Source organism: Mytilus californianus, unplaced genomic scaffold (genome assembly GCF_021869535.1).
Source record: "Mytilus californianus isolate M0D057914Y unplaced genomic scaffold, xbMytCali1.0.p SCAF_8, whole genome shotgun sequence".
Classification (NCBI taxonomy): Eukaryota; Metazoa; Mollusca; class Bivalvia; order Mytilida; family Mytilidae; genus Mytilus; species Mytilus californianus.
In genome coordinates, this window is record NW_026262734.1 from 14,496,480 (window position 1) to 14,515,598 (window position 19,119).

Here is a 19,119-nt window from a genome sequence, read left to right on the forward strand (position 1 = left end):
AAGGATAACAACTGTCATATTCCTGACTTGGTACAGGCATTTTCTTATGCAGAAAATGGTGGATTGAACCTGGTTTTATAGCTAGCTAAACCTCTCACTTGTATGACAATCGCATCAAATTCCATTATATTGACAACGATGCGTGAACAAAACAAACAGACACAATAGGTAAAAATGTCATGCTGTCGGCATGTACGATTTCACTATTTTCTAATCATTTTTATACAAATCTTTATGAAAAGAATTTGCCGCTTCTAACACCATTAAAATTCGGATAGTTCTTTGAAAATGTTGGGACAACAGAAGACACAAGATTTCAGATTGGTTCTTAATCTTTTATTCAACTCTGCGATTTACTTTATATGTTGTATTTTTTATTGCAGAGTTAGTTTCGGAGTCTATTTTAGCAATATATAGTTAAATCGCACGTATAACAGTGCAATTTACTAGGAGAGTCATGAACAGAAAAGACTTTGTTTTCGCAATTTTTATGACATTTATGATATTATTTTGCCTAGTTGAATACAAATCTGTAGAAAACGACTCCTTACATATACAGGCAGTACAAACAATTGTATCAAGGAACTGTTCATACCCACGTCCGAGTGAAAATCACAGAAAGAAAAATGAAACAGAAACGGACCCATTGGTATTTCTATCTGGAAACGATAAAAACTTAACACAACCGCAGACAGACTTGGAAAAAATCCTAACAATAGCTAAAGCCATGTCAAAGGAGACCGTACTTGTTACAGTGATAAATGACGGATATTTACCACTAGCATATAATTGGTTATGTAATACAAAACATATGGGAGTTCATCATCAGGTCAGTATATTTAGATTTGTAAATGTATTCTAATTGATTTTTTATATTTTCGTAAACAGTTTGCTTTCGATTGACATACTCGTATAATTCAATTTTGGATGTAACACGTCTTCTGATTGAATGAATGTTTTTGTCTATCTACTCATAGACATAATTTTGTCATGTGACCGTGACGTCATCGACGTTTTTTTCATGATTTACTCCTTAAAAAGGGAATTTAGAATTAAATCATAAGGAAGACTGTAATATTTTTTCTGTCTATTCGAAAAACCTCAAAATGTGGTGCCACATTTTTTATGTTACTTCTTCATAAACAGAATAAATATTACAGTCATTCCTTAAATAACATGTATAAAAAAGGTCGTGAGGTAACATAGCGATAATATTGCAGCAATTGGTAATGAGATTCTTGACTTGAAACGAGACTATACACGTGGTGGGTTAAAAGTATGCAAATGATCCAGTCGTTAAAACAACCCAAAGGCATACGCGCTTGATTTAGTGATAATGGTATTATAATAGGCAATACTACACATACATTATAATATAATAATAAAAATAATAGAATAAAAAGAAATAAAAAATAAAAAAAGGAAAAAGAAAATACACAAAACAATTAAAAAACATAAATAATGATCGTGCTAAATCTCTACTAAGATTTCTAAAAAACAGATCTTTTTCTCATTTAATGATGATGAAATTCCGTTATAGACTTGAAGGAACAAATATTACATTCATGCATATTGAAGACCAGAACGACAAAAAAAAAGATTCAAATAAGTCGGAACCGAAAATATGATCGACCGGAAGGTAGGTGTGTGTGCGTGTGTGTCTTGATTCAGTAGCTTGATTGGTGTAAACTTTGTTGTTTGTACACGATTTACCTTGTTTTGTAGGTATTAGTGATTGCCACGAATCAAGCAGCAAAGGAGAAACTTTTGTCTGTATCACCTGATATCAAGGTAGTTGTGCTAACCGTCGACAAATATCTCCAGAAAGATCAAAATTACAGTCACGTGGGTTACATCAGACTTTTAGTTCGTAGAACCGAAATACTGTTAGCATTACTGGAGCATCGTATAGAAACATTCCTGTTTGAATTTGACTTTCTGTGGCTACGGAGTCCGCTCTCGTTATTTAAATCATACTCCGGTAAATATGACATGTTGTTTGTACACAATAGCAATAAGCATAGCATGGTAACAAATTCAGTAAATGGTGGATTTTTCTACATGTTTCCTACTAACACTACTGTTAAACTATTTCAAGAGTTGTATAGCAGAATGCAGAAGTTAGCAAATAGAATAAAAACATGGCCACCAGAGAAAAAGGTATCCGAAGGGGAAAATGATCAAGTGTATTTAAACAGATTATTCTCGAAACGCTATGGCGGATTAAAAGCTTTAATTTTACCGCATACAGATTTCCCTGACGGAAAATGGTACTCCGTACCGGAATCTAAACGGAAATCTTGGAAACCATATGTCATTCATAACAATTGGATAATAGGCAATGATAACAAAATAGCGCGTGCTAAAGAGTGGGGACATTGGTTTCTAAACGACAGCAACGAAATTCAATGTAACTTTGAAGTTTTTATAAATATCCATAGTGTTTTAAAAAAAGATATTTTCCGTTAATATGTTGTGTTTTGTATACTGTTGTTTATCTTTTGGTCTTTTTCTTTGTTTTGCCATGGTGTTGTCAGTTTATTTTTCGACTTATGAGTTTGAATGTCTGTTTGGTGTCTTTCGTCTCTCTTTTAATAAAATCAGGCTGATGTCCATTACTGATATTTTTTTTATCTCTGTAACTGATACTGTTTCTTAACTCTTAAAATAATTCTGTCCGTTAGGAAGTCGTCAAACTGACAACAAGAAAACTTTCAAGCCGAATAATTTACATTAAAACCATTCATAAGTATTTTTTAGGACAGTGCTCATTAAAAACAAAAAGACTTAAAAAATTTCCTTCAAATGATTGATTGATTAAAAACAAAAAATGAGGTTTTGTCTGAGAAGGACTGAAACATTGCCATGCAAAAGGCTATCTACCGACCCCCCCCCCCCCAAAAAAAAAAGACATAGAAGAAGGTTGAAGTTAGAAAAAAAAATGATCGTCTATAAACATAAACCATAAAACAAGCGAAATTTAAATTACTTTCTTCGTTTCGCAACCGACAATGAATACAACTGGATTAATATTATTATTATAATATTATCAAAATATTGGGGGGGGGGGGGGGGTGAAGGGGGAGGGGTCATTTTACATCTTACATTTTATCCAGTTTAGATATAATCTGGTTTATCGACGACGAATTTTTCACAAAAGGATTTAGTTTGTTCAATGGCTTAACACTAAATGGTATAAATCTGACCTGCATCGAGGTATACCATCCTTTTGATTGACTGATTGCTTCTTGCTTGCTTGACATTCAGTTGCACAATTTAAAGCTTTTTCAGGACGATAAAAAAATACAAAACATACATAAGGTAGGTTATGCGATTTGTGTTGACGAGATGATGGGTGCGAATTTAGACCGTCACTGGACAATGAAGGTATGTTAATAGATAGGGGCAAATAATTTGCCTTGCAATTGGCCATCTACAGACCCCTCAACGATTTGTTCCAAAGGTTTTCGGCAGAAAGAAAGCGTGAATTGTTGTTGTTTGCTTAACGTCAAGTGACAAATATTTAAATCATCTTTAGAACAAAGCATGACATTCTTCCCACACGAGCCATGGATTAAACGTCTCCAATCAGACCGGACGTGGCTGTGTATTTATACATCCAAATTTTGTTTGGTTTTAATTGTTTGATAACAAAATCAATGTTTGTACAGATAAAAGCAATATTCAAAATCGTATTACAGTAGTAAATTGCATATAATCTCATAGAATAAGTTTAATCAAAGGATCGATAAGTTTACATGAATCCTATCTAAACTAACGCAAAAATACCACCGTTTACGGAAGCAATGGTACATAGTAATTGCTGTGTCAGTTCGTTTATCTGTTCATTTGCACGTCTTTTTATCGGCAATAAGTGCAGGATGTAGAAATACGCAGCCACGTCTAGTCAGAATGGAGACGTTAAATCCGATGCCTTTAGTCACATTCTAAATTTCCCACCGTTAATTCCGATCAACTCACCTAATAGAACTTAGCTGTTGTATTAATTGTTAATTTGTTCTTGTTCTGAATATGTTTTCCTCAGATCGTCTGATATAAAGTGTCCCCGTGATTGTCTCATAATAATACAAAAGGATAGTTGTATACACTTGAGCAAGCTGCAACGTCAATGACCATATATAATTGATACGAAATATTGCAGTATTTGACAAATGTTTAGAGGATTTGCTGATACAGAATGCAATGAGTTTAAAATAGTTTACTGGGGATTTTATTTATGCTATGTCTTAAAACTAAGGGGAATCGACGAATTTATAAGAGTACGCAATGCAGACGCTGACAAAACAACAGATGGTCTTTTAAATTCTTAAAATGCTAATCGTCGAACACCTACAGCAATTCTTAACATGAAGAACAGCATTTTAAGTTATATGAAACTTCAAATTTTTATTAAAGTTGAATACGTTTTACATACTTGAATGGCGAAGTTTTACACTATATAAACTAGTGTACGTGAACTGTTTTGTAAAAGAAATCCTTTATATTATCAAAATCTTCATCAATGTACTGCTATTGAATTATTGTCTTACCGTACACTAATTCGCCGATATTTCCCCGTATGCAGTGACCTTTACTACCAGACCTCTCATTAAAATTTCTGTCACTGCATAACGCAAGTACGAGGGGAAATCTGTGATGAAAGAATGTAAACAAACGTGGACAGGACTGTAAATAGTAATTTAACGGATTCTTAAAGAACAAATTTAATACAACAAATCATTTAACAACTGGTGAGGAAAAGTGAAATATTTGTTGTCGATAATACGTCATAGATTCGTAATAAATATAGAAAAAACGTGCATACAGGACTTAGTTTGGTATATTTGAATGCATTGGTTTAATTATTTATTTTTTATAACATTAAAATTACAATGAAAATCGTTTCATATGACTCTAAAGCGTAGTTCTTTCAAATATCTGTTTCATAAGATTGCTGTCTCATATAACCTTCTTTTTCAATCTTTGTGTAATCATTTAAACTTTTATACATTTTTCACATGGATGATCATACTAGTATTTCATTATGAACAATACAAAACTGAAACATTGTAACTACATTATATTTGCTAAGCAAAAGAACGTCAAGGAATCTACAGATTGCATGCGGATGGGTTACAATATTAAACAAAACTTTTACCTACAGATCTGCATTACGAAATCTTAGTTTTTTCATTGTTTGAATTTCGGTCAAATTCGCCCTTTCGTCATATTAAACTGTGTATGCTCTAATCGAGATAAGATGACAGGTGTGGATATCATGCAGGGAGTAATTTGACATTTTGCGGAGTTATATAATTATGATGGCAAATCGTTGGTTGCAAAAAACGGTTTCTATAGATATAAGAAGATGTGGTATGAGTGCCAATGAGACAACTCTCTATACACATTTTAAAATGGCGAAAGGGCGAATTTGACCGAAACTCACAAAATAAAAATAAAACCTATATGATTTCGTATACATATATGATATGTGAAACATTAAATAACTGGAAATAAAGGATACACAGGACTGTTCCATCCACTAATTGAAATACATGTAATAAATTGTCATTTATTATGTCTCCCATTCGACGGAGGGAGACATTATGTTTTAATAGTGTTGATCAGGTAGCGGTCATTGAGGTCAAAAGTCAAGGTCACATGAATGTCACGATGATATGGAACACATCATTCTGTGGTAATACATGTATTATGTAAATATCATAAGCTAGTGTTAAAAGATAAAAATAAATATTATAAAGCGGACAGGGTTGTTTGAGAAAATTAGATGTAGAAGAGGAAGAAACACTACTGAAACATAACGATAGTTTAAAGCGTCCGTATTCTCATTTGTCAAATTGACAGAATTGCACCATTATAATGTTATCCTCCAGAATGATGAAGTTTACCTCGAATTAAAATACAAACATATGAATGTTATTTTACCAGAAGTGGGTATCGGGATGGTAATTTCTGCGACAGTTTGTAGCGTTTATCTCAATATAATGATTGCATGGACCATCAATTGGATATGCATTCCTTAGGCCACTGCCCTAGAAAAAACTGTACAAATAAATGGAATACAATCAAACGTGTGGTATACAAAGGTGAATTTAAACATGTGAAGAACAGTTTGTAGGCCTTTATAAATATAACATTTTTTTTTAACGGAAATGCCTTTTCGTTAAATTTTGGGAGATTTCCCTGTGTTATAGTTATGCTATTTTTGACCTTACCTCATGAGAATTTTTTCACCCGCCATTACATCGCTTAACGTTTTTCCTTTAGCATAAGATGAAAAGTGTTCATAAACAATAACTATAGTAAAAATGCCCAACGAAAAACGACTGTCTAGATACGTTTCAAAAATCGACAAATGAAAATAAAAATGTACCAATTAAGTTTACCATGCTGTGATGACCAAGCAGTATGTATAACCACAAAATATCCACGACTATCACGTTTCCGCTGTATAATAGTAATGTTATACTTTTAATATGTTCAAAATAGCACGGCCGTCACTCGGCTAACCGAGAGATTGGTCTGTTAATCTATATTGAGTATCCGACTATATGGGCGGTTGGTCTGTTAATCGGGTTGGCTAAAGTCTGTTAATCAGGTGTTATCGAGAAAATAATTGCCAGGTCAGTATGTTTCACTGTTTAACTTTTTAAATATATTTGTATCATAAAAACTATTCATGTCTGGCAAAACAATTCAGTGTACTGAATCCAGCGATGTAATTATTTTTTTCTAGCTTCGATAAACGATCTATAAAATGAAAAGGCGGGTTACTCATCAATAAATGTATACACATTTTACACACACAAAATGTACACAAAATGACAAGTTGATTGCATTTACTTGCATGCAATATTTTGAACATCGAAAAAAGACATGCATTATGTTAGTTAACCATATTGATATCATTATGTGAAAAATCTACACGAAAATCTGTAGTTTGGTGACATAAATCAATGTTTATTAAAAACCTGGTCTGTTAATGGGTCGGGTGTATAAATCCCGGTTTGTTAATTGGTCTGTTAAGAGTTATGAATGGCCATAAAATTATAATTTGATTGCTATATGGGGTGTTATCGGAACAAATGGGTAGGCCCAATACGAGTGGCTAAAATATACGGAAACAACACATGAATAATGAAACACAAATTTAGACAATGGAAATTGTAAACTGATAAAAATGGTTTCGAAAAGTGTAATATTTAAGTAATATTAATTTCATTCAAGAATGGTCGCATATATCATGTGGATTCTGTTTTATTGTCATGAATGATTATGATATCAATTTGTCATCTGCATTGGTAACCAGTATATAAATCAGAGATAAACTTCGTAATGTAACAAAACATCAGTAAGTAAAATGTTGTTTTTTTTTAAATTTTAGCATGAAGAGAAACCAATGATAGTTACTTTGTAGTGATTAACACGCGGCAAATTCAAATTAAACATTTAAAATTATAATATCATGTGTAACATATACAAAATTTAGTCTTCACTTTTAAACATTTTTTTTTCAAATGGACTGAAACATGTTTATAATTGCATACAAATATAAACAAACCTTTCAACATCAACCTTTCTCTACACCACCTTGAAGGTCACTCTACAAAAACAAGCACGTTTGCGGACTGCTAGTCGGCTAAATAACTTACAATGGAATACATCATTACTCAAAAAATAAAATTATTATTATGCGTTTGTTGTGATTTCCAGGAAAAGAAAACATTGTATTATACATATGTATTACTGAAAAATTATTACACCAGGGTTTTCGATATCACAAACTAGTCAAAACATTTACTAAATTTTATCATCGGTATAAGGACATCATTCGTAAATATAGCTCAACATGCAGACTTCTTATACGTTCAGGTATTTCACATCCAATTTTTTATGGAAATATTCTTTATAAAGCACAAAAATGTCAGTATTCACCTCTGAAACTAACAAAACCTTTAAATAGACTTATTAAGAAGGGATATAGTTACGATACTGTTGTCAGGTCATTAAAGATTGCATATTTTGGCGTTGATATTGATTCACTTATAAGGTCTTTGCATCTGCACTAAACACATTTATTTAAAAACCAGTTGTTGGCATGACACGGGTTATGTTCTTCTCATATATGTTATGATGGTATGATACTAAACCCCTAACGGGAAGGATTGTGCCTGATATTCATATGATGAAGACATAATCTTTCAATCAGTTTAATTGAATTCTGGAGCTGGCATGTCAGTTAACTGCTAGTAGTCTGTTGTTATTTATGTATTATTGTCATTTTGTTTATTTTCTTTGGTTACATCTTCTGACATCAGACTCGGACTTCTCTTGAACTGAATTTTAATGTGCGTATTGTTATGCGTTTACTTTTCTACATTGGCTAGAGGTATAGGGGGAGGGTTGAGATCTCATAAACATGTTTAACCCCGCCGCATTTTTGCGCCTGTCCCAAGTCAGGAGCCTCTAGCCTTTGTTAGTCTTGTATTATTTTTAATTTTAGTTTCTTGTGTACAATTTGGAGTTTAGTATGACGTTCATTATCACTGAACTAGTATATATATTTGTTTAGGGGCCAGCTGAAGGACGCCTCCGGGTGCGGGAATTTCTCGCTGCATTGAAGACCTGTTGGTGGCCTTCTGCTGTTGTCTGTTCTGTGGTCGGGTTGTTGTCTCTTTGACACATTCCCCATTTCCATTCTCAATTTTATTCTTTTTGTTACAAATTAAAGTTAATCAGCACCCAACTCAACACAAATATAGATAGAATAAAAACTTACTAATGTCAATTTATTGTTTAGAACCATGTCTTACTAACGAATGGAAAACAACGGTCATATTCCTTACTTGGTACAGACATTTCCTAAGACAGAAAATGACAATGCATATCGGAAAACGCATGGAATTTAACCAGCTGCATTGCAACACATGACAGACTCATAGATGTTGCAGATTTTGAACAGACACACAAAATAAGGCTGATTGGTAACGTAAATAATTAATTCATGCATATTCCAGCGGCCAATCCATATCACGCTATATTGAAGTGACACACCCTTCAATAAAATGCAAAGAAAGTCAAAATAAAAATGCTAAAAGGATACTGTTGCGCTGTTTTGTCATTTTTTCTACACAAGTACATCTCATTCTTAACTTTTTCAATGGGAAAATATAAAGGTAGCAAAACTATTGTCGTGGCTTAATTACTCTTAACTGACACAATTTAAATTGTCCAACCCATTAACAGACTTTATTCCCGTAATATTTACTAAAATGTGGTATTACTCAAGTTATATTAAAATTATGAAATAATTACTGATGTCAATTTATTTTTTAGAACCAAAGTACTATTTTGTGTCCTTTAAATGATATCTAAAAAAAATCGCCTTTTATCCAAAAAATTGCTATGCGTATAAGCATAAATACCACATACTTGCGCGACGCCTTTTAGTTTTACTGAAAACTGCGCAGGCTATGAAATGTTTTTACTGGTGGAAAATGTTCTTTCATAGATAGCCTTTTGTCAGACACTTTTCTTTTTTTTTTATTTGGTTCTTATAATATGCCAACAATCTGTATATTTAACAGAGTTTAACATTTAATTGTGCGTTTTACTCTTAACAGACGTATAACCGACTCGATTAACAGACCAACCGCCCATATAGCCGCATACTCAATATAGATTAACCGACCAATATCTCGGTTAGCCGAGTGACGGCCGTGAAAAGGTTAGAGCAGTTTTAAATCGATTCATGTCAGTTTTGATTTAAATATATATGTACTATGTGTACTTGAAGTTCTTTGGCTGTTTGAAGGTTCGGATTGTCGGTTCATCGAAGGTGCTCAAAGTAACAGACAGTTCATCGTTTGTTTTTTTTTACGCAGTACAGATGCGACTATTCTAGGATACTGTAGAATGTGATGAACACGATTATTTTTTTTTCAACCGTTTTAGGAATGCTTTAGAGCAGCAGACAAATAACATTATTCAACATTTTAAGGGTCGATCTTCAAGAAAGCTACTGGTGTTGCTACTACAGAATTTTAACAGAAGCGTAACACAATATTAAAGATTGCCGTTAACAATCGCTGGATATACCGGTAGCACATGGGTCCTTTGATAATCCTCTGACTGATAATAGGGATCATTTAGGGCGTCTATTTTGAAATCTCATGTTTGTATCTACTCCTATATTTTGCCGAGTTACTGCGAACAACCAAATATTTTTTGTTGTTTTTTTTTTAGTTTGTATTATTTCTACAAAAAGGACTTTAGTTAAGAAATGCTTTGATATGTCAAATATTTCCAGCTACAATGTATTTCTAATTATGATTTTTTTGGTCTTACCTGTATTATATGGTATGTATGGCATGTATATGCCTCAATTTTTGGAAATACAAAAAAATACTTTAAATTCGGACGAGCTTGGCGAGAGAGAATTTGAATTTATTTCTTTTCGTTGGAACTTGGGAGATTTTCTGTGTTATAGTTATGCTATTCATATCTTAAAAACTAGTTAGACCTGTTGTAAAACAGGTTTATTTTTTTTTTTTCATTTTGGATTCATATATACGGGTTAATATATAATATAAAAAAAAATAAGGAGATGTGGTATGATTGCCAAATAAACAACTATCCACCAAAGTTCAAATGAATTGGATGTAAGCAAATATAGGCAACTGTATGGCCTTCAAAAATGATAAAAACCAATACCGTATAGTCGGCTATAAAAGGCTTCGAAAATGAAAAATATGAAACAATTCAATTGAGAAAAAACTAACTAAGTATGTCATAAATCGATTAAGAAAACAGATAAAGATAACAAACAAAAATGAGGGAATCGTATGAATCCCAAACGTGTCGGGGCCGGACGAGTCGACAGAGTAAACTTCTCCTGTTATGCATGAATCATCTACCAGGCAAATCCACAGTCAGTCAAAATGTCACAATCGAGAACAGGACACAATCAGTAAAATGATGAATGATACGACTATTCCGGTATCTAAAGATGTAAGAGAAAGTGTCGGTAGTGTTTTGAGAAACAGTTATATCACAACGGCCAACCAACTCGTGATGGTTACCGTAAAATGTATGAAGTGTCGATCGGGGTCGATCTTCTTCGTAACTCTGTTTGAACATGTTTTCTTAAGGGATGAGCATACCCCTGCTAATGAATTCTCTATAGTATGAACAACATGCACGATCGTATTGTATCTATTGAGATATGCACGTGAACTGCTTTGGTGCTTGATACATGTAGGGTCGAGTTCTGTTATACAATATGAAGACATTGTTTTGGCTGTCAAGTCATCGGAAGTGCTCACATAAACTCCCCAGGGGGAGGGGGTGGGGCCCAACCTACACATTTGGGTACAGAAGTCGAGTTGGGGTTTAAAAAACACCCCCATTCATATATTGATTAATGCCTACTCACATATATGTTTCATAAGAAAATCCCAACCACATTATATATATTTCCCAGCTATCATGACATCTAATTTCAATGAGATGCTCACCACATGGGATCCGTGATTCATATTAGGAGATGAAAAGATCAGAACATAGTTTTCCCAAAAAGTTACCAATACCAGCGGTACGTCTGTTTATCATACCTTTATATAGGAAGAGACCCCCGTGCATAAACTACTACAGACATATCTTCATTTTTTCGCATATATCCCTTGCTTTCAAATATTTAAGTTTAAGCGTTTCTAATCAAGGTCAATCCAGAAAAGCGCTTTGAACTCACATATCAAATAATTTGTTTTTTTGTCTCATTTACTAGCACTGGGTCGATACATCTGCTGATGGACTGTTAACCCCCGAGGTTATCATGCGTTCGGTAGTCAGTGAATCAGTACTGACATGATATATTACATTTCTTTTCTAAAGTTCTTCTTTAATAAATTATGAATAAACTCATCATAGATACGAAATTATTAAGAAACAGAGGTTTTTTTAATACTTCTTTACCTGGATTTAAATAGCAAAATAAGGAAACTCAAAAATACACAATAAGTATAAAAATAAGGAGGTGTGGTATGATTGCGAATGATAACTATCCATCCGAGTTCCAATGAAGTAGATGTTAGCAATTATAGTTAATCGTTCGGCCTTCAACAATGAGAGAAACCCATACCATATAGTCGGCTATAAAAGGCCCCGACATGAAAAATGTTTAACAATTCAAACGAGAAAACTAACGGCCTTATCAAAGTTAAAATCAAATCCGAAAAACAAATGTGACAGACATAAACCAACGAAAACAACTGAACCACATGCACATGTGGAGACATATAAAGAATGGTTGGGGTTAAACATGTTTGTGAGCGCTCAACCGTCCCGTAACCGTGCACAGTGGTGTACCACCAAGAGCCATTTACAGTTTCTTTTATTTATTCACCTTATGTATTTTAAAATTGAGTAATTATTTCTTTCTGAAATTCAAATATAGAATAAAACAATAATGTCTAACAAATAAATCCAGCTGTTCAGTAACTTTATAGTTGATATAATGTTAACAGTATTCTGAATCAAAGCTAGCTTTTTTCTGGCTTCAATCTGGAAGACACTAGCGAAGCTGACAATGTACCCGATTACAAACTGTTACCGATTTCGTGACAGAGTTTTGGATTGAAGGATACCGGTTTTACTGGAACCACTACTTGACCTAATGACTCCGCGTCACCATCCACCTGGAAGACCGGTACACCAATATCTATCAGTTACTGTGTTCCCCAAAAAATAGCCATTGCACAGATGCAAAATGTATATTAACATAAAAGTCAAAAGACTTATAATCCAAATTTTCCTGTTTCCAATATAAAATTTGGTACAACTTTATTTTGTTTTAATATAACAAAGTTATTCCTTTGGTTTTGGTTTGTTACCTTGATTTATTTCTTCTTTTTCGAACGATATTTAAATGTATACTTGTCTGAAAGTATTAATGAATACCATTGACTTTTTTTTATTTTATAAAACTGTTACAGAGCATGTTCTTAGAAAACTATTCCATTGCATATTAAATTGTTCAGTATAATTCTATCTTGTTTTTATGAATATTTATTTCTGTTTAATTTCATGATTTTATCATGCATTTTGTCATTAGTGGTTTCAAATGTTTGTCATTCTGGTAGACTCCTAATTTTTAACGATTTAAAACGATTTATTAGAAAACACTCAGACACATTTAAACGTGTAACATGAGGTCAAATATATAATACAATATATGTAAATAACACAAACAGTGTGAATGATTATGCAGAAAGATATACAACACATATGGATCGAAATGACATATATCAAAGAAATACATTAACTTTTCTGATGAACAAGGATAGCTTTTTGTATAGTTCAGTATTACAATAAGACAGTAAACCTTCAAACTTGATAATGCTCGGGTAAGCTGTGTAGTACATAGGTATGATATTACGTACTCCTTCTTTCTTTTGTTGTAAATCAATGGTGGTGTATGTCAGTGCTTTTTGATAAAATGATTATATGTGTTCTTAAAATCAGCTTGACATTTTTCTTCTGTCCGATTATTTGTTTGATTTACACTAGATTCACTATAACTCTAATTACAGGTAAAATCCTTTATCCTTGTTACATAATAATAACGTTTTTCCAACAATAAGTAGTTTACCTGTATACAAAAATCTTAAATGTTAAGAGAAACGTGAACACACCATTGAATTAACGTCCCTTAAATCATAAACGATGCGCATTTTTCTCACATTCCTTTCTTTACTACCGAAGTTTTTTTTTTTTTTAAATATAATGCATCAATTGATACAAGTGTAATTGTGTATGACTTCTTTAAAAATTATGAAACATACGATAAGATAAACGGAATAAAGAAATAGTTTCCTTGTGTCAAAATCCAAAATCTGAAGTGCAGTCTAACTGTAAGTACGTCATACTTTTCAGTGGTTAAAATACGTTTTTTTTATAATTTGTTTTTTGTAGCAACAAATTGTTTTATTAAGGAAAATACTTAGTCAAGGAGAATTTAATGATGTTTTCTTTAAGACGGAACGAAGTTCATCATATCTTTACAGCCGTTTAACTCATTTGATAATGGCTCGGTATTTATACATCCCGCCATTGTGTTATTGTGCTATGGCCATCTTTTTTTTGTTGTTTTCTTTCATTTTTGCTTATGTGCTTTGTCTATAAAGTGTCTATATGCCATGTTGTTTTTCTTTGTTTGCATAGTTGTTTGTATTTATACATGTTATAGTGAATAAGATTATAACAAAATGTTGACTGCTGTACCAAAACTTTTAACATTTTTACCTGTTATGTCTGTTTGTTTTGCTCATACATGGTTGTCAATATAATGGAATTCTTTGCGACTGTCATACTAGTGAGAGGTTTAGTTAGCTACGAAACCAGGTTTAATCCACCATATTCTACACAAAGAAATGCCTGTACCAAGTCGGGAGTATGACTGATGTTTTCCATGCGTTTGGTGTGTTTGAGCTTTTGATTTTGCCATTTGATAAGGGACTTTCCGGTTTTAATTTTCCTTGGAGTTTGATATTTTTGGTATTTTTTTTTTTTTTTTGAGAAAACAAAGTCATAACATAAAGTTTGCTAATAAGATCGTTATATTAAAACCGATACGTAACTTAAACTTTCGTACTTTGATTAACAAGTAGTAAACCGTATACTGAATTTTATCAATATTTGTACGTTTAAAGATTATACAATCCTTTATCATATACTTGTATAAAATATTTATCATTTATTTATGATATCAGCCTTCGAGCCTGCGGCTCTTGGGCTGATATCATGACCTAGGGCCAATAAAGGGTCTGATATGAAAAATGCCATGTAATAATCTATACGTATCAAATATTCTTTTAAAAACGTGTGTTTATATGTGAGCTTTAAAATATATCCATTGCATAAATAGGAACGGTCTTAATACGACATTTTTATGTCCATACACTTTTTTTGTGTTTCTACTTCCTGATCATAATAATCTGTTTATTTTAAGAAATGTCTTTAATCGCTTGGTAATTCATCAATGAATTTTACAATTAAAGATTTTTATTGTGGTGTAGAACGACCTTAGAACAATTTTGAATGAATGTTTTTTGCTAAAACAATATGACTATTGCAATCATCATATTGTTTACCAATATTGTTGAGAAAATAAATGTAGGATATGCATGCACATCAATGAGACGGTTCATTCAACCCATGCCAACATTTTGAAATTTATGTATAAAATTTGCTAATCTTTTTTGTATTCGGAAATAACATTATAAAATATGAAAATTAAGGATTTTTGTTTATAAACATAAATATGTATACCAATTTCGCAATGTTCACTAATACATCATACTAGAGACATTTATAAATATACATGTATGTGTATACATCTCTGTATTCATACTGTAAGAAACGTGTTAATTTTTAGAGAAGAAAAATATTACTGTGTACTTCAATATTGAAATTTGGTACATGTATATATAACATAAAACTACTGTACATATACATATAGCTTAAATGGTATGATAAATGAGTATGTTACTTGTTACGAATATCATATATTCTAGAAAGTACATATTTGGCCTTTTCTTTACTTTAATTTTTTTTTTTCATGCTTGTATTGTTTTTTTTATTTCATATTTAGCATGTTTAGAACAACCAAACGTTGCAATTTACCATACAGAAGTGTATTATTGTGTATTACATTGTATTTTAAAATTTAATATTTACTGCAACATAAGTTTGCAAATATTTAACTTGTTTCGTATTCTAACGGAGTAATTTTAACGGTTTAAAATACTGACTGTATTTTACCTGTAATTAATGATTAATTGTTTTAACAACACCAAATTGTATGTTGTTTGTAGGCATATGTTAAATATATATTTTTCGAATGTTGGCATAGGTTGATTACACCAATAAGAAACTATAAAACCACACAAGACTCCATAATAAACAACACAGCTTAGCAACAGTTTGATATATGACTTGCATTTCTTGATGGAGTTCTGGGTTTAATTTTGTATTTACAACATGCATGTATATAAAATAAGAACATGTAGTATGATTGCCAATAAGATAACTATCTAACAGAGTACATTTCTAGATTCTTGCACGTTAGCAGTCAACAAATGTATTTAATAGAATAACTACATGCTAATACTTCAGCAACATATTGTATCGATCACGGTGAACGAAAAATCAATTTGCACCATGCGTTGTTTTTTTAGTCGTACTCAACGGCTTTTGCACGTTTCGTTCTATCATCATTTTAGAAATAAATATGACAGTGCTTCTAATGTTCACGAATGTATTATTTGAATTACAAATTATGCAATAGTATGGTTTTATTTTACTTTTCAGCACCATGTGGTTCCTAATATCACTAGTGGCGTTTAGATTGTACGTTGTAAAGAAACCTCTGCATCCATCATGAGTTTAATTTCTATTTGTAATGGTTTCATTGGGATTTTTTTTGGCATACATATATATTAATAATATTTTATACACTTGTATTTCATAGCTAAGTAATAACGAATTCGTTGTGGAAAACAAACAAATGACCTATAATGGTTTACTTTTACAAATTGTGACTTGGATGGAGAGTTGTCTCATTGGCACTCATACCACATATTCTTATATCTAATAAATGAAATTAAAACATACAATTGAAAACTTTAAATGTATAAAAATGCAAAAAATCCCAATAAAATCGTTTACAGTAAATATTAAATCTGACATCTACTATTGTAGGGCTGGTGTCGCCTGTACTCCAACAGGTAAAGTAATATATTGTATAATGTACAAGTGTGGACACAGATCAGTGTGGATAGTATGTTTGAATGTTTGACAGTGTTTTCTTACAAATATAGTTCTCTGTTTTCCAATAGGGTTCTATGTAAAACTGTATTGCACAGTGACAGCCAACCTGTACCAAACACTCAAAATTAGCAGTGTCGTTTATTTATTATTTAGTTTTACTGTTCAAGACTGTCATGGAGGAGACACTAATTGCATGGATTACCAAATGATTCTGAAAAATATGTTCCAAAACTTTGATTTTGGATAGTAGCAAAAACTCAAAATTAGGACAGTTACACATTAGGTGCATTTCTGCATGATATGATTTTAATATGGGAGATGGTATCTGAGAACCATTATTTGTATGGTTCTATTTATGTTCCTTTGTGGTGGTCATTTCTTACTTGGTTTTGTCCACAAAAAACTGTAAATTAGTTACGGATCTTCCCAGTATCAGTAGTAAAAGATATTGTTTAAATGTCGAAATTGTGTCTTAGAAGATAACTTATGGTTTTAAGTAATGACAATACCCGGCATGACGCTTGGGGCTAGAAGAGCTAGAAAGTACACTTCTGTGTTATTTTATATTTTTCTTCAAATTTAAAATGTTTCTCCAAGGCTAGGTCAAAGTTTAAAAAAAAATAGACCAGTATGAAAATGATGTCTATAAAAGAACCTTTATGAGCATGCTTCACAGACTCATAACTCCCACAAAAGTCAACTGATAAAACTTCTTGTGGATACGAACATCTACATAATATGTTCTAATTATCTACAAAGTTTCATGAAGATCTGTTGTATGGTTTCGGAGGAGTTGCAATGAAAAGAACAGGACTGATGGACAAACGGACTGACGGGTCAATAACATTATACTTATTTACTTTGTTGTGGGGGGTATAAAAATTACTTGGTAAATCCAATAGAGAAAAAACGAATTGCCTTAATTTTGTATAAATAAAGTCCTAAAGATAATCTTAAACATTTGTTTATCAATGTTGAAGGGATATCAGTATCTCTAAATCTTAACAATTTTGATTTTAAAAAAATAATTTGAGAAACACATTTTTAATAGAAAAAGGCAGAAAATATAAGATCCATAGAAATTGGAGACTCTGCAAGTTTGCAATATATTAGAAGATGAGATTTATTTATTCTTCATTTGCCAAAAATATACATGTAATCCGTGTAAAATAATCGAACCTTTAAACAAACTTATTAGTAAGGGTTATCGTACCAATGTTGTTATTAGATCTCTGAATATAGTTTACATTGGCACTAATATCGATTTTGTCATTAGCAAATTAAAACATAACTAAATTTGTATTTTCTTTTCAAACGGGATATATAGAGACACACACACGTTTATTTTTATCTATAAAGAAGTCACTCTTAACTATCCTACTACCTGTCGATACATTTATTTTTGGCATTGCACAAGTCATGTATTCTTTGACTGTTCATGACGTTAAAATACTAAATCCCTGGAATGTATTTTAGTTGATTTTAGTCTCTGATGCATGATTTTTTTATTATTAATTGTTTTGGCTTTTAACTAGCTGTCAGTAACTGCGAGTACTCTCAAATCGTACTTTCTTTTTAATTTGACCTGTTGATACTATTTGTAATGCTTTTTTGTTATTTAATGTTAACCTAGATCTTGTCTTTATACCAGCTTTGATTATTTGGTATCACTACAAATTTTCACTTCTTCGTACTATGAAGATCAACATGATTTCATTTTTCCTTAGATGCTGTTCTTGGACCAGTACAGGAAGTTTTATCTAGCACTAATTGTATAGTTTTATTGTTGATATTCACCCCATATGTACCAAGTGTTAGATTAGTTTTATTGATATTAAAGAAATTTCTTGGTATTCCTAAACGGAAGATTTTATACACACAGAAGAAGAAGTATACTTAACAACAAAATTATTTTCATTTACCTCTGTATAATATGACGCAGGTTTCTTCAAAAGTGATGATTTTCTAAAAATTATTTGACATTTCACAGTGATATCATACTTTAACTTTGTTTAAACCTGTTTATTTACTTTTGACTTTAATTATTTATCCCTTGTAATTTTTTATTAACTGTGAATTTGCATTCAGGTGTCACAGGTCAAATTTATTTGTTCATTGCATTGTGTGTTTATTTACGTTTTTTGATTGAGTTAAGCCTTCCAATTGATATTTTAAAGTGTGTTTTTCTATGTTGTGATGTTATACTATTGTTTCAGAAAAGGGAGAAGGTTTGGTACCATTAAAACGTTTAATCCCGCTGCAAATGTTTGC

At 31.9% G+C, this 19,119-nt stretch overlaps 1 protein-coding gene and 1 long non-coding RNA gene across 4 annotated transcripts in view; both read left to right on the forward strand.

The window, feature by feature from the left end:
- The first annotated feature begins 264 nt into the window (after positions 1-264).
- LOC127712650 (uncharacterized) lies at positions 265-2,618 on the forward strand. The gene is made up of 2 exons (XM_052219218.1): positions 265-829; positions 1,726-2,618. The coding sequence occupies exons 1-2, from the start codon at positions 458-460 to the stop codon at positions 2,467-2,469; spliced, it is 1,116 nt and encodes a 371-aa protein (XP_052075178.1). The 5' UTR covers positions 265-457; the 3' UTR covers positions 2,470-2,618.
- Positions 2,619-13,675: 11,057 nt separating this feature from the next.
- Positions 13,676-19,119, forward strand: part of LOC127712651 (uncharacterized) — a 30,869-nt gene continuing 25,425 nt past the window's right edge. The window contains exons 1-3 of one of the 3 annotated variants that reach the window (XR_007987226.1): positions 13,678-13,931; positions 16,390-16,428; positions 16,780-16,805. This is a non-coding gene — a long non-coding RNA (uncharacterized LOC127712651). Of the gene's footprint in view, positions 13,932-16,389; positions 16,806-19,119 lie in introns of all 3 variants that reach the window. The other 2 variants (XR_007987225.1, XR_007987227.1) reach the window with 2 other exon arrangements.